General features: G+C 41.0%; 1 protein-coding gene across 1 annotated transcript in view; it reads right to left on the bottom strand.

Annotated features, from left to right (window-relative positions):
- The window catches only part of CLDN10 (claudin 10), a 99,824-nt gene extending 92,667 nt beyond the window's left edge, over window positions 1–7,157 (bottom strand). The window contains exon 1 of the mRNA XM_030856624.3: window positions 6,944–7,157. Within this exon, the coding sequence (XP_030712484.1) occupies window positions 6,944–7,157 (214 nt within the window). The remainder of the gene's footprint in view (window positions 1–6,943) is intronic.
- Window positions 7,158–17,013: the final 9,856 nt, after the last annotated feature.

Genomic DNA, 17,013 nt, shown 5'->3' with positions numbered 1-17,013 from the left:
CCTCCATGTGCACCTGCACCCCATCTTGACGTCCTCCCGCACGTCCACGTGGAGTTTTTCCAATGTGCTCGCTGGTCCCCGAGGCGCTCGGCTCCTTTCTGCTTGGAGGTCTTTGCTCGTACGTGCCAGGCCCTGCTCTGAACGCTCTACACAAATTAACTCACTTCATCTTCACCCCCACCCTCTGAAGTAGATAATATTACTCCCATTTTACAGATGGGGGAGCTCATATGTTAAGCATTTTGCCTGGTGTCACGCAGTTAATAAGTTGTAGAGCAGGATGAGTCCCGTGACCCGAAATGCCCCCCCTTTCTTCCTCCTGGGTGAACTTCTACCCATCTTTCAAGACAGTTCAAGCACTGGCTTTTCTGGGAAGTCTGCCTATGCCCTGAACTTAACCCCAGATAGCACTTATCGTTCTGGGATAATCGTTTGCGAAATGATCATTGCCCTCTAAGCAGCACATCCACAGAGATAGACCCCTGTGCTTTCCTCACTGAGCCCCCAGAAACTGTATTCTGTGCTGGGAATCTAATGAATGCTTTGATGAAAGGAACTCATTAATGAATAAGTGACTTAACTACTTACAGGGTTCCTTCTGTAGTTGTAATATGGCGTCATAGCCATTTACCAAATTGTTAATTTTGGGTCATCAGTTTTTCCTATAATGTGTACAAAAATCTACCCAAAGCTTAATTGTACATCAATTCTTAATTTTCTTAAGAAAGAATTAAAGAATTAAAAAATTCTTAATTTTCCCCTGAAATTCAGATCAGTTATCCTGGCTTTGTCTAAGAGCAATACTGTTTTCTGAAGTGCTCTGGAATTACTTAAAAACGCACAGCGGCAGTATGTTTTAAAACTACCAACCCCAGTTTGCTCTTTGCTCAGGTGTCCTTTGAGTTCATCCCCTTGAGGATGCGAGTTAGTCTGTAAGGGAATGGAGCAGAGGAGACTCAGGAGCGCCAGCTTGCCGCACGTGCGGTCGGACGGGCAATGAGCGAGAGAGGAGCAGTGGGCCCGGAGAGAAATACGCCTGAGCCTTTTCTACGCATCATCATCATCTTATAGATAAGAAAGGGAAACAAAGTGAATTTAAGTGACTTATCCAAGGGCACACAAGAAATTAACGGCAGAGCTAGGACTTAAACACAGGTTTGGGGCTGGTACAGAATGCTGAACATTTCCCCAAAAGCTCTATAGACGACCATACAAAGTTATAAATACGTTCTCCTGTTGAGTCTCAGATATTTTGTCTGTAAAATGGGGATTATACCATCTTTTGGATAAATACGATAATATATGTGAAAGCACTTTGTAAAATGCAAATATGATTCGAATCAATATATTAAACTGTCTGTCACAAAATTTTTCCCAGTTCTTAGGGCCAGGAATATTTGAGTAAACTTTGTCCATTTTTTGACTGCCCAGCATACAAACGCACCTTAGTTCTGGTGAAGCTCTATCTCCCACCATGGAGCCTGAAATGGGCCTTTTCTCCTCATCTCCAGCAGATGCAACATATGATTGACAAAATGAAGAGGCCCACGTCTGTGGTGAGAACCTGACTTCTAGATGCAGTGTGGTCTTGCCTTATAAGGTACAGTAAATCCTAACCTGTAGGATAAGCATAAACTGTAGTCTAATGAGCACAATAGCCTTTGCTTTGTTATAAATATGACATAAGACATGCAACAAGGCATCAGAGTCATCCTTCTATTAGGTTCTGGATTCCAGGAAGCAGCTACTGCAGTCCTGGCTGGAAACAAATAGATGGAGCGGAAGTAACGGTCACCTTCCTGCCACTGAGATGTGAGCTCTCCAGGCATTGAAATCTGTATTCATAAGAATGATTGCTGTCCTTTATGGTGTGCGTCTCGCCTGTGTTATCTCGTTTCATCGCCATTTAACAAGTAAGAAAACTGAAGCACAGGGAGATTAAGACCCTTAGTTAGTAAATGGTGAGTCCATCACACTCAAAGTCTAGACTCAAAGATTCAGACTCTAAGCAGAATTTCTCACCCTTTTATGTGCATGGGGGACACCTGGAGATGTTGTTAAAGTGCAGATTCTGATTCTGTGGGTCTGTGGTGGGGCCTGAGAATCTGCATGTCTAGCAAGCTCCCAAGTGATACGGATGCTGCTGGTCTGAGGACCACACTTCAAGAAGCAAGGTTCTAAATCATTCTTGAAAAGTGCACTTGAAGCACTTTGAAAAGTGCTTCTTGAATCTCACCATAAAAAACACTCATGGCTCTTCAACTATGCACTTCCCTAGGGCTTCTCCTTTTGCCAGAGCTTGGTGACATGAGAGGAGAGTCCCTATGCCTCTATTAAAGGCTGATTTCTTCTTCCATTTGTTCAACCCACAAACCTTTATTGAGAGCCTGCCTGGAGCCAGCCATATGGTGGGTGCTGAGGATACCAGGATAAGTAAGATAAGGTCCTGGCCTCTAAGAGAGGAGCTACTGATGGACACAGGCTGTCCTGAAAACCTCTGAACACCCTGCAGCAGACTGACTTAGGACCAGGTCCACTTGTGGGCTGCCTGGGCTCTGGTACCATCCTCACCGCCACAAGGTGTGGGCATGTTTCAGCACGTGGGTCCAATCCTCTTGGCACAGAGACAACTTTCTGGCGGCTCCTCCTGTCCAGAGTCTACTGTGAAAATACAATTCACCTACCTTGGGTCATTGATTGTGTCAGTAAACATAAAACTATGCCATTTTTTTGTTGGGATAAGAACGCACTAAATGTTTCTTACACTTCTTTTGGGGTGAGAACTGCCAAAGACAGAACTTGAGTTTTTCTACATGCTTTTAGATAACTTTACATGCATTTGGATCACAACAAGAAAATCACTCTGAATGAAAATTAACCTTAGGTTTATTTAACAAAATTAAGTCTCAGAAAGCAATCAGAAGTTTAGCAAATGGACACCTATCTTGAGATTAAAGGTAAATGCCTTCTAAGGCTGCAGAGATCTATCAAATGTGTTATTTTGAAAATATTTCTGAAACATCTTAATTATTCAAGTCCATTTTCCCTCACTGAGGCTGTAATTAGTTTTCATTTCTTATTACTGTTGTTTGAAATTTAAATGTACTCCTGTTATTTAGTCATAGACTAAGGTACACATTTCAACCAGGAAGAAATCTAAGGTTATGACATCAGGTGATTCCCACCTGTTCCCTATGTGAGAATAAACATCCACAGAAACCTCTTTTCTTTAGCAAATGCCATTCCTTTCCCCCCATCCTTATGGCCTGGCTGTTAAGGGGACGGGGCGAGAGGTGAAGGATAGGCAGGTGAGGAGAGGTCCACCTTTACTAAGTGTCATATGGTCGTTTGAGATCATTCAGACCTATCTCCACTCAGATGCAGATAAGATTCTATACTGTCAGGATCCAGGAAGCCAGCAAGATAATAGATAAGTGGAGAAAAAGAGGGACAATTCTCAGGAGGAATAATGTTAGAGGACCCTATTACAGTCATCATTCTTCAGTGAACTTCTATGGCGAAGTGGTGAAGGATTGTAAAGCTCTTGAGTGAACTTCAAGTTGAAACGGGCTTTAAGGGACTCCTGGCATCCAGCTCTTTCAATATAAGGAGGAAGAAAGTTATGAATGAGGCACAGAGAGTTTCATTACCAAAGTCAAGGTCTTAAGACTAGTTAATAAAAAAGTCAGAACTTGAAGCTCCATCTGCTGAATTACCATCCAGTCATCTTCCTTTTTCCTGCCTGAGTACCCATCCTATATCATGCCAGCCTTCGTCCAGGAATACAATCTTGCCCTCATCACAAACTATCTGTCTCCTTATTATTTTGTTCATTCAGTCATTTTGCAAATATGTATCCAGAGCCCATTGTGTGCCTGGAGCACAAGGAGAACATCACAGACCAGGTCCTGCCCTCGAGGCGACCATGACTCAGCTTTACTCTCTCCTTGGAGCAATGCTTTCTGCATCCAGCCTTCCCCGACAGAAATTACTGCTGCTCTCCCTGTGAGAGATGCTTTGCTTTCGCAGTTAAAACTCTCTACTAACATCGAGAGGAGAGAAAAACACAACACAACAAAACAAGAGACACAGCCTAGAGTGCATATTCCATCTAAAGACAGTGAATTGCTTTTGAAATTGAGTCAAGAAGTTTTCAGTCCACAATGAGGATTGAATTACAAGTGTCCCTATGGTGTTGTCCTGAAATGGATTCCACAGAACTATAGTTGAAGGGGGCCTGTGTTTTTCACAACTGGAAATGCCCCTTGCCCAAAGAAATGCTGGCTTACACCAAATCTTTTAAGGTTGTAGTCACTACTAATGTAAATGGGTTCCTAAAAAACTGTAGCTATACTGGGTCATCTAAGAGGGTTAGTTAGCAACAAGAAGGTATGACTTTGACAGTGACGTTTTGTAACCAGCAAGGAAAAAAAAATCTAGCAGTTTAAAAAGATTTTCTGTTGTTCTTTCTTAGAGGAGGCTTAATGTGGCCTAAGTCTAAGAAGATTTGTCTCAAATTGACAATGTAGGCTTAAATCAATTTATTATTTTAAAACACACTATAACCATTTTCATTCCCCTTTGGCTTCTGAGTTCTTTTCTTAATTTGGAATTATTGTGATAATTGAGAGCCTACTGGCATAGAAAGCTTCCCAACACCCCACTGTTGTGTTTTCAAATAAGAATAAAGGAAAAGCAACCGGCCTCATCAGCAATGACTCCGTGTGAATGAGGACATCCAAACTGGTGAGTGTCCATTTTCTTGGAAATATGAATCAGTGTTCCTGATGTTGAATATAGATTTCTGTAGTAACCTGTATCTTTGCTAAAGATTTTGATTCAGGATGAAGGAAGTAGAAAGATTATGTTAAATGAATTTTACAAATTCTAATTGAAGCATTGTCAGTGGACAAGGTTTTCCAAATTACCTCTCGTGTGCAGGGTACAGAGCAGACATAGAATACATTATTTTTACTACTGAGAAACAAAATCAAGAGGATAAAGTTTTAAGGTGGAAGGTTATTTGGACCACTGTCAACACTGTTCATTAATTAGCCCACTTTGGAGCTAAGGTTGAACACCTATTTTTCACAATAACTCGGTTTCATTAAGGAATAGAGAATGAAGGGTAATAACACCATACATATATATAAATATATATATATAAATATATATATATATATATATAGAATGAACCCAGTAGAGAACAAAAAAATACACTTAGCCGCATGACGTAACTTCTACCTGCTGCCTCAAGGTGGGAATGGGCCAAGAGGTCTGTGGAATGACAACAGTGTCCCCATAATACTCTTCTCTTTTTACAATTTTCCCTGAACCTAGGGAAACCTTCCGTAGTAGAAGGAGAATTTTGAAATATCCTAAAATAAGTTTAGAAGCTGGGACTGAAGAGAGAGTAGCACTGATTCCTCTAATGGGTGCTCAGGAAAGTCCATGTTACTTGGAGGCCTAACTGAGGTGTCCAAGCTTGAACACTTCCCTTTATTGTCATTAGACTCTCCTGGATTTAACTAAATATCCTCTCTTCATCCTTTGGCACGCACTGTGGACTAATGACGTGAATACTTGACACAAAATCCCATAAAATATGATGCTTTAGTAACTTCCTAGTTAAAATTTGATCTCATTTCCTTTATTGGGGCCAGGGTACAGTGTTGCCATTTTATTGTGAAAAGTCTATATATTATAAAACACCAGGGGCAATTTTTAATGTTATAAACCCACAACCTGCAGCTGATTTGTAAACATAATCAAATAGGCAGAAAGCGGGGGCAGGTAGTGATTCTTATAATGACATACAAGCAAATAGCAAATAATTGTTGCCCTGGAGGTATCCTGTTGTGTGAAAATGGCTTTTTTTGAAGTATAGTTGATTTAAATATTATATCGGTTTCAGGTGTACAATATAATGATTTGATATTCTTATACATGATACTGAAAATGCCCTTACAATTTTTCCCTCTTTAAAATACACAGTTTCTAATAGTTTCTAGTATGCCTAACATTGAAAGCTTGTCTACATACTTTTTTTTTTTTTTTTTTTTTGCGGTACGCGGGCCTCTCACTGCTGTGACCTCTCCCGCTGTGGAGCACAGGCTCCGGACGCGCGGGCTCAGCAGCCATGGCTCACGGGCCCAGCCGCTCCGCGGCACGTGGGATCTTCCCGGACCGGGGCACAAACCCGTGTTCCCTGCATCGGCAGGGGGACTCTAAACCACTGCGCCACCAGGGAAGCCCTCTTAACTACTTTTTAAAATTTTCTTGCTCTGCTGTATTATCACTAAACACGATTTTTTTAAAAAATATGGAAACCCCTTTAAAAACCCCTACATCTCTCAACACTGTCCATCTTCTCATATGTTTCTATCACTGTGAATATACACACGTATGTGTATGGATTTCATGCTAGAATGGCCTGAGGAAGTATAGGGACTTAGGATAACATGTGATCAGGACTTCCCTGGCGGTCCAGTGGTTAAGACTCTGTGCTTCCACTGCAGGGGCATGGGTTCCATCCCTGGTCAGGAAACTAAGATCCCGCATGCCGCGCGGTGAGGCCACAAAAACAAAACAGTACAACGTATGATCTACTGACGGCGTGTGTTTACCATATGTATATATATGGTGTCCTCCATGACACAAGGCAAATCAAAACCTGTTGTAAAACAAGCCAGTCACTTCTGCCCTTTCCTTTGGAGTCGATTATTCGCATTAGGTATTTCTAAAAGATCCATGCAGTTATTTGCCATATGAAAGACATGATTTAATTCTTTCAGTCAGCATTCATACACCCCGTCCCTCCTAGGCAAATCTTGGCACTTGGATTAAGTAGTCAGAGTTAACAGCCAACTGTATACAACTCTTCAGCACAGTGAGGGGAAAAGTGACATTTTACCTCCACCCCAAACAAAGCTATTATATTTACCTTCTACTTTGAAGATAGTAAAGTGCGGTCGACAATGGAAAGAACCCAACGCGTTACCTGCGCAGTTCATCCACAGACCCTGGTAAACCCAAGTGGCCGTTATCACCGAGGATGCTCGGGTAGTTACTTTCCACTCATTGGATGCGGTGGCAGCGACGAGAGCGCCAAAGCCCCCGACGCCAAACACCAGAGCCGAGATCTGTGCCCTGGACATGTCGCTCAGGCGTCTCCAGGGACACTGTCCAGACAGATCGCTGCGGTGGTCTAGGCATGCAGCGGACACAACCCGCTTGGACCAGTGTTGCAGCAAGTTAATGCGGGCAGGTGACAGTACTTCATGCTCGGGTGGCCTGAGGAAGGACCAGAACTTAGGATAAAGTCTGATTTACCGATGGCATTTTAAAGGTAGCCTAAGACGATCTTTCTAACTTCCTACACAGATATTTACTAAAAGTTTGTAGATGGATTCTGAAGGTTTTGAGTTCGCAGATTTTTTTCCTGCCACATAGTTAATGTTTAATTTTCTGTTAGCCTGAAGCTTAATGAACCATGCAGGGACCAGATATTACAAAGTACAAATTATACAGTAACAGTTAAGGCTTCTTTGACCCATTGCTTTAGTCTTGCGTGCTTCTGAATCTTATATAAATGGAATCATAGTGCGGCTTTCTTCTGTAACCAATTTTTTCACACATTATGTTTGTGAAATTCATCTGTGTTCAGCAATGTAGCTATGGCTCATTAATTAGTACAGCAGAATATAGTATTTCATTAAATGAATTTTGCTGGGTTACACATTCATTTTGACTCAGTACTTTGAAGATATAATTCTATTTTCATTTGGCTTCCATTGTTGTTTTTGAGAAATCGAGCGTCTGATGTGTCATTTCTTTGGAGGTTAACCTGTATTTTCTCTTTGGTTTTAAGATTGTCTTTGTCTTTGGTTTTGGCAGTTTCACTAATTTTCTAAGTGTGGATTTAAAAAAAAAATCTTATTTGGGATTTACTGAACTTTTTGAAACTGATGATTCATTGCTTTCATCAATTCTGGACAACCATTAGTCCCTTCCTTCTCCAGATATCACCTCTGTCCCTATCCTTTCTTTATCTCCTTCTGTGACTCTGACAAGCTCTATTTTTTTAGTTGGTCCTATGTCTCAAAATCTCTTTAACATTATTTACTTCTTTATTGCTCCATGATGAATTCTGGGAATTTTTTCAGACATATGTTCTAATTTTTAAATTTTTTCTTCAACTATATATAATCTGCTGTTAACCCATCCAGAGTTTCTAATTTCTATTACTCTCCTTTTTAAAATAATTCTGGAAGTTCCATTTTATTCTTTTTCAAATCTTCCTGTTTCTTTTTCTAATCTCTTGTTCTTTAGTCATAATTCAAAGGCCATATTTTATTTTTTTAATTTTTTATTTTATTTATTTATTTTAACATCTTTATTGGAGTATAATTGCTCTACAATGGTGTGTTAGTTTCTGCTTTATAACAAAGTGAATCAGCCATACATATACATGTATCCCCATATCTCCTCCCTCTTGCGTCTCCCTCCCACCCTCCCTATCCCACCCCTCTAGGTGGTCACAAAGCACCGAGCTGACTGTGCTATGCAGCTGCTTCCCACTAGCTATCTATTTTACGTTTGGTAGTGTATATATGTCCATGCCACTCTCTCACTTCATCCCAGCTTACCCTTCCCGCTCCCCCTGTCCTCAAGTCCATTCTCTACTAGGTCTGTGTCTTTATTCCCGTCCTGCCCCTAGGTTCTTCATAACCCCCTCCTTTTTTTTTAAGATTCCATATATATGTGTTAGCATATGGGATTTGTTTTTCTCTTTCTGACTTACTTCACTCTGTATGACAGGCTCTATGTCCACCCATCTCACTACAAATAACTCAATTTCGTTTCTTTTTACGGCCGAGTACTATTCCATTGTATATATGTGCCACTCTTCTTTATCCATTCATCTGTCGATGGGCACTTAGGTTGCTTCCATGTTCTGGCTATTGTAAATAGAGCTGCAATGAACATTGTGGTACATGACTGTTTTTGAATTATGGTTTGCTCAGGGTATATGCCCAGTAGTGGGATTGCTGGGTCATATGGTAGTTCTATTTTTAGTTTTTTAAGGAACCTCCATACTGTTCTCCATAGTGGCTGTAACAATTTACATCCCCACCAACAGTGCAAGAGGGTTGCCTTTTCTCCACGCCCTCTCCAGCATTTATTGTTTGTAGATTTTTTGACCATGGCCATTCTGACTGGTGTGAGGTGATACCTCATTTTAGTTTTGATTTGCATTTCTCTAATGATTAGTGATGTTGAGCATCCTTTCATGTCTTTGTTGGCAATTTGTATATCTTCTTTGGAGAAATGTCTATTTAGGTCTTCTGCCCATTTTTGGATTAGGTTGTTTGTTTTTCTGATATTGAGCTGCATGAGCTGCTTATAAATTTTGGAGTTTAATCCTCTCTCAGTTGCTTTGTTTGCAAATATTTTCTCCCATTCTGAGGGTTGATTTTTTGTCTTGTTTATGGTTTCCTTTGCTGTGCAAAAGCTTTGAAGTTTCATTAGGTTCCATTTGTTTATTTTTGTTTTTATTTCCATTTCTCTAGGAGATGGGTCAAAAAGGATCTTACAGTGATTTATGTCAAAGAGTGTTCTGGCTATGTTTTCCTCTAAGAGTTTTATAATGTCTGGCCTTACATTTAGGTGTTTAATCCATTTTGAATTTATTTTTGTGTACGGTGTTAGGGAGTATTCTAATTTCATTCTTTTACATGTAGCTGTCCAATTTTCCTAGCACCACTTATTGAAGAGGCTGTCTTTTCTCTGTGGTATATTCTTGCCTCCTTTATCAAAAATAAGGTGACCATATGTGCATGGGTTTATCTCTGGGCTTTCTATCCTGTTCCATTGACCTATATTTCTGTTTTTGTGCCAGTACCATACTGTCTCAATTACTGTAGCTTTGTAGTATAGTCTGAAGTCTGGGAGCCTGATTCCTCCAGCTCCATTTTTCTTTCTCAAGATTGCTTTGGCTATTCCGGGTCTTTTGCGTTTCCATACAAATTGTGAAATTTTTTGTTCTAGTTCTGTGAAAAATGCCATTGGTAGTTTGATAAAGATTGAATCTGTAGATTGCTTTGGGTAGTATAGTCATTTTCACAGTGTTGATTCTTCCAATCCAAGAACATAGTATATCTCTCCATCTGTTTGTATCTTTCATCAGTGTCTTATAGTTTTCTGCATACCAGTCTTTTGTCTCCTTAGGTAGGTTTAATTCCTAGGTATTTTATTCTTTTTGTTGCAGTGGTCAATGGGAGTGTTTCCTTAATTTCTCTTTCAGATTTTTCATCATTAGTGTGTAGGAATGCAAGAGATTTCTGAGCATTAATTTTGTATCCTGCTACTTTACCAAATTCATTGATTAGCTCTAGTAGTTTTCTGGTAGCCTCTTTAGGATTCTCCTATGTATAGTATCATATCATCTGCAAACAGTGACAGCTTTACTTCTTTTCCAATTTGGATTCCTTTTATTTCTTTTTCTTCTCTGATTGCTGTGGCTAAAACTTCCAAAACTATGTTGAATAATAGTGGTGAGAGTGGACAACCTTGTCTTGTTCCTGATCTTAGAGGAAATGATTTCAGTTTTTCACCATTGAGAACAATGTTGGCTGTGGGTTTGTCATATATGGCCTTTATTATGTTGAGGTAAGTTCACCCTGTGCCTACTTTCTGGAGGGTTTTTATCATAAATGGGTGTTGAATTTTCTCAAAAGCTTTTTCTGCATCTATTGAGATGATCATATGGTTTTTCTCCTTCAGTTTGTTAATGTGGTGTATCACATTGATTGATTTGCACATATTGAAGAATCTTTGCATTCCTAGGATAAACCCCACTTGATCATGGTGTATGATCCTTTTAATGTGGTGTTGGGTTCTGTTTGCTAATATTTTGTTGAGGATTTTTGCATCTATGTTCATCAGTGATATTGGCCTGTAGTTTTCTTTCTTTGTGACATCTTAGTCTGGGTTTGGTATCAGGGTAATGGTGGCCTTGTAGAATGAGTTTGGGAATGTTCCTCCCTCTGCTATATTTTGGAAGAGTTTGAGAAGGATAGGTGTTAGCTCTTCTCTAAATGTTTGATAGAATTCGCCTGTGAAGCCATCTTGTCCTGGGCTTTTGTTTGTTGGAAGAGTTGTAATCACAGTCTCAATTTCAGTGCTTGAGATTGGTCTGTTTATATTTTCTATTTCTTCCTGGTTCAGTCTTGGAAGGTTGTGCTTTTCTAAGAATTTGTCCATTTCTTCCAGGTTGTCCATTTCATTGGCGTATAGTTGCTTGTAGTAATCTCTCATGATCCTTTGTATTTCTGCAGTGTCAGTTGTTCCTTCTCCTTTTTCGTTTCTAATTCTATTGATTTGAGTCTTCTCCCTTTTTTTGCTAATGAATCTGGCTAATGGTTTATCAATTTTGTTTATCTTCTCAAAGAACCAGCTTTTAGTTTTATTGATCTTTGCTATTGTTTTCTTCATTTCTTTTTCATTTATTTCTGATCTGATCTTTATGATTGTTTTCCTTCTGCTAACTTTAGGGTTTTTCTGTTCTTCTTTCTCTAAGTGCTTTAGGTGTAAGGGTAGGTTGTTTACTTGAGATATTTCTTATTTCTTGAGGTAGGGCTGTATTGCTATAAACTTCCCTCTTAGAACTGCTGTTGCTGCATCCCATAGGTTTTGGGTGGTCATTGTCATTTATTTCTAGGTATTTTTTGATTTCCTCTTTGATTTCTTCAGTGATCTCTTGGTTATTAAGTAGTGTATTGTTTAGCATCCATGTGTTTGTACTTTTTACAGATTTTTTCCTGTAATTGATATCTAGTCTCATAGCGTTGTGGTCAGAAAAGATACTTGATACGATTTCAATTTTCTTATATTTATCAAGGCTTGATTTGTGACCCAAGATATGATCTGTCCTGGAGAATGTTCCATAAGCACTTGAGAAGAAAGTGTTATTCTGTTGTTTTTGGATGGAATGTCCTATAAATATCAATTAAGTCCATCTTGTTTAATGTATCATTTAAAGCTTGTGTTTCCTTATTTATTTTCATTTTGGATGATCTGTCCATTGTTGAAAGTGGGGTGTTAAAGTCCCCTACGATTACTGTGTTACTGTCGATTTCCCCTTTTATGGCTGTTAGCATTTGTCTTATGTATTGAGGTGCTCCTATGTTGGGTGAATAAATATTTACAGTTGTTATATCTTCTTCTTGGATTGACCCCTTGATCATTATGTAGTGTCCTTCTTTGTCTCTTGTAATAGTCTTTATTTTAAAGTCTATTTTGTCTGATATGAGAATTGTTACTCCAGCTTTCTTTTGATTTCCATTTGCATGGAATATCTTTTTCCATCCCCTCACTTTCAGTCTGTATGTGTCCCTAGGTCTGAAGTGGGTCTCTTTTAGACAGCATATATGTGGGTCTTGTGTTTGTATCCATTCAGCCAGTCTATGTCTTTTGGTTGGAGCATTTAATCCATTTACATTTAAGGCAATTATTGATATGTATGTTCCTATTACCATTTTCTTAATTGTTTTGTGTCTGTTATTGTAGGTCTTTTCCTTCTCTTGTGTTTCCTGCCTAGAGAAATTCCTTTAGCATTTGTTGTAAAGCTGATTTGGTGGTGCTGAATTCTCTTAGCTTTTGCTTGTCTGTAAAGGTTTTAATTTCTCCGTGGAATCTGAATGAGATAGTTGCTGGGTAGAGTAATCTTTGTTGTAGGTTTTCCCCTTTCATCACTTTAAATATGTCCTGCCACTCCCTTCTGGCTTGCAGAGTTTCTGCTGAAAGATCAGTTTTTAACCTTATGGGGATTCCCTCATATGTTATTTGTTGTTTTTCCCTTGCTGCTTTTAATATTTTTTCTCTGTATTTAATTTTTGATAGTTTGGTTAATATGTGTCTTGGCGTGTTTCTCCTTGGATTTATCCTGTATGGGACTCTGCACTTCCTGGCCTTGATTAACTATTTCCTTTCCCATATTAGGGAAATTTTCAACTACATAATCTCTTCAAATATTTTCTCAGTCCCTTTCTTTTTCTCTTCTTCTGGAACCCCTATAATTCGAAAGTTTGGTGTGTTTAATGTTGTCCCAGAGGTCTCTGTGACTGTCCTCAATTCTTTTCATTCTTTTTTCTTTATTCTGCTCTAGGGTAGTTATTTCCACTATTTTATTTTCCAGGTCACTTATCTGTTCTTCTGCCTCATTTATTCTGCTATTGATTCCATCTAGAGAATTTTTAATTTCATTTATTGTGTTGTTCATCATTGTTTGTTTGCTCTTCAGTTCTTCTAGGTCCTTGTTAAACATTTCTTGTATATTCTCCATTTTATTTCCAAGATTTTGGATCATCTTTACTATCATTACTCTGAATTCTTTTTCAGGTAGACTGCCTATTTCCTCCTCATTTGTTTGGTCTGGTGGGTTTTTGCCTTGCTCTTTCATCTGCTTTGTGTTTCTCTATTTTCTCATTTTGCTTAACTTACTGTGTTTGGGGTCTCCTTTTCACAGGCTGTGGGTTTGTGGTTCCCGTTGTTTTTGGTGTCTGCCCCCAGTGGCTAAGCTTGTTTCGGTGGGCTGTGTGGGCTTCCTGGTAGAGGGGACTGGTGCCTGTGTTCTGGTGGATGAGGCTGGATCTTATCTTTCTGATGGGTAGGACCACATCCAGTGGTGTGTTTTGGGGTGTCTGTGACCTTCTTATGATTTTAGGCAGCCTCTCTGCTAATGGGTGGGGTTGTGTTCCTGTCTTGCTAGTTGTTTGGCATGGGGTGTCCAGCACTGGAGCTTGCTGGACGTTGAGTGGAGCTGGGTCTTAGCGTTGAGATGGAGATCTCTGGGAGAGCTTTTACTGTTTGTTATTACATGGAGCTGGGAGGTCTCTGGTGGACCAATGTCCTGAACTTGGCTCTCCCACCTCAGAGGCACAGGCCTGACACCTGGCTGGAGCACCAAGACCCTGTCAGCCACATGGCTCAGAAGAAAGGGAGAAAGAAAGAAAGAAAGAAAGAAAGAGAGAAAGAGAGAGAAAGAAAGAAAGAAAGAAAGAAAAGAAAGTTATTTAAAAAATTATTAAAAATACGATGTTTTTAAGTAATAAAAGAAAGAAGAGAGCAACCAAACCAAAAAACAAATCCACCAGTGATAACAAGTGCTAAAAACTATACTAAAAAAAAAATAAATGGACAGAGAGAACCCTAGGACAAATGGTAAAATCAAAGCTATATAGACAAACTCACACAAAGAAGCATACACATACACATTCACACATACACACTATATATATATATGTACAAAAATAAAAAGGAACACAACAACCAAATCTATAAACAAATCTACCAGTGATAATAAACTCTAAATACTAAACTAAGATAAACATAAAACCAGAAACAAATTAGATGCAGAAAGGAAACCCCAAGTCTACAGTTATTCCCAAAGTCCACCGCCTCAATTTTGGGATGATTCATTGTCTATTCAGGTATTCCACAGATGCAGGGTACATCAAGTTGATTTTGGAGATTTAATCCGCTGCTCCTGAGGCTGCTGGGAGAAATTTCCCTTTCTTTTCTTTGTTCGCACAGCTCCCGGGGCTCAGCTTTGGATTTGGCCCCGCCTCTGCGTGTAGGTCTCCTGAGGGCGTCTGTTCCCCGCCCAGACAGGATGGGGTTAAAGGAGCCGCTGATTCAGGGGCTCTGGCTCACTCAGGCCAGGGGGAGGGAAGGGTACGGATACGGGGTGAGCCTGCGGCGGCAGAGGCCAGCATGATGTTGCAACAGCCTGAGGCATGCCGTGTGTTCTCCCGGGGAAGTTGTCCCTGGATCCCGGGACCCTGGCAGTGGCGGGCTGCACAGGCTCCCCGGAAGAGGGGTGTGGAGAGTGACCTGTGCTCGTACACAGGCTTCTTGGTGGCGGCAGCAGCAGCCTTAGTGTCCCATGCCTGTCTCTGGGGTCCGCGCTGATAGCCACGGCTCGCATCCGTCTCTGGAGCTCGTTTAGGCAGTGCTCTGAATTCCCTCTCCTCGCACACCAGGAATCAATCGTCTCTTGCCTCTTAGGCATTTCCAGACTTTTTCCCGGACTCCCTCCCGGCTAGCTGTGGCTCACTAGCCCACTTCAGGCTGTGTTCATGCAGCCAACCCCAGTCCTCTCCCTGAGGTCTGACCTCTGAAGCCCGAGCCTCAGCTCCCAGCCCCCGACCGCCCCGGCAGGTGAGCAGACAAGCCTCTCGGGCTGGAGAGTGCTGGTCAGCACCGATCCTCTGTGCAGGAATCTCTCCGCTTTGCCCCCTGCACCCCTTGTTGCTGCACTCTCCTCTGTGTCTCCAAAGCTTACCCCGCCCCCGCCACGCACCGTCTGTGCCAGTGAAGGGGCTTCTTGGTGTGTGAAAACCTTTCCTCCTTCACAGCTCCCTCCCCGAGCGGCAGGTACTGTCCCTATTCTTTTGTCTCTGTTTTTTCTTTTGCGCTACCCAGGTACGTGGGGAGTTTCTTGCCTTTTGGGAGGTCTGAGGTCTTCTGCCACCGTTCAGTAGGTGTTTTGTAGGAGTTCTTCCACATGTAGGTGTATTTCTGATGTATTTTTGGGGAGGAAGATGATCTCCACGTCTTACTCCTCCGCCATCTTGAAGGTCTCCATATTTTATTTTTTAAGTATTAAAGATGCTTACTTTATATTCTGTATCTCATTATTCTCATATCTGTAGTTTTTGATGGTTGGATTGATTATATTTTTTCCTATAATTCCTAAAAGTTTGACTCTCTTACTTTTAAGAGAGCTCATGTTCCTTGCAACTTTATTCATGGAAATGAAAGGGAGGGAAGGAGAGAGGGAGGAAGGAGAGAGGGAAGGAAGGGAGAGGAAAAAGGATGCACACATCTTAACTTGGAAGAGCAATGTACTAAGACTTCATAGGAGGCAGAAACTCTAGGTGGGTCAGGGGAGGGGATACAGACAATGAGCAAGGTAGGTTGGAGTGTGCCCTCTGCTGGTAGCTGCTGAGTGGTGCAGAGAACACCAAATCCAGATGGAGCCTTAGGCCGCCCTCTTCAGGGCAATGTGCTGACTTGTCTCCGAGGACAAGATGTTCCTTCTTTTTAGCAGGCAGGTGGCAGTGTGCGGGGAAGATAAGGTAGAAACAGGAAATACTGGGCTTCTGACAGGAGATTATCATTTGATTGTGGAAAATAGGAATTCAGTCACTTTCCTCCACCCTCCCCAACACCAATAAAAGCCGAAAACTTGGAGCTATTTGTGAATCCAGGGGTGAGGGAATTCACAGGACACAGGATATTCAGTGCGAAAACCTAGACCATCTGGGCACATCAAAAGGGTTGGTCAGTCTGAGCTCAGTAGCCTCATTTTTCTGGGAATAACAACAATAGATGATATTTATTTAGCACTTTTTTCTGTGCTCAACATGTCTTATGTCATAATCTTCACATCGACTCAGGAGGGAATTATTTGTGATATAATAAAATTTATTAGCCTGTAAGAGTTCAGATTCTGCCCTCTCCCCCCGCCAAAGAAAACCCTGTAAATGCAGCTCTACTCACAACAGTCCACTGCCATCCCTCTAGTCGAGTGTTCCATGATTTAAACTGGCTATTTTCAATGTTTCTGTCTTCGCAAACTTAATTCTTTCCCTTTTTTCTATGATTAATTACAATGGATTCTTCCTTCCACCCCCATCTGCAATTGTTTTTGAATTCTAGGAAGCTTTGCAAAAGGTCAAAAACAGGGCTTCCCTGGTGACGCAGTGGTTGAGAGTCCGCCTGCTGATGCAGGGGACACGGGTTCGTGTCCCGGTCCGGGAAGATCCCACATGCCGCGGAGCGGCTGGGCCCGTGAGCCATGGCCGCTGAGCCGGCGCGTCTGGAGCCTGTGCTCCGCGACGGGAGAGGCCATAACAGTGAGACGCCCGCGTAAGGCAAAAAAAAAAAAAAAAAAGATCAAAAACATTTAAGATTTGGTATCTCTTGGTAATTTTGACAGTGGGATAG

This window comes from Globicephala melas, chromosome 18, assembly GCF_963455315.2.
Source record: "Globicephala melas chromosome 18, mGloMel1.2, whole genome shotgun sequence".
NCBI classification, from domain to species: domain Eukaryota; kingdom Metazoa; phylum Chordata; class Mammalia; order Artiodactyla; family Delphinidae; genus Globicephala; species Globicephala melas.
The sequence above is the reverse complement of the archived record's forward strand: the minus strand, read 5'-3'. Positions and strand labels throughout refer to the sequence as shown.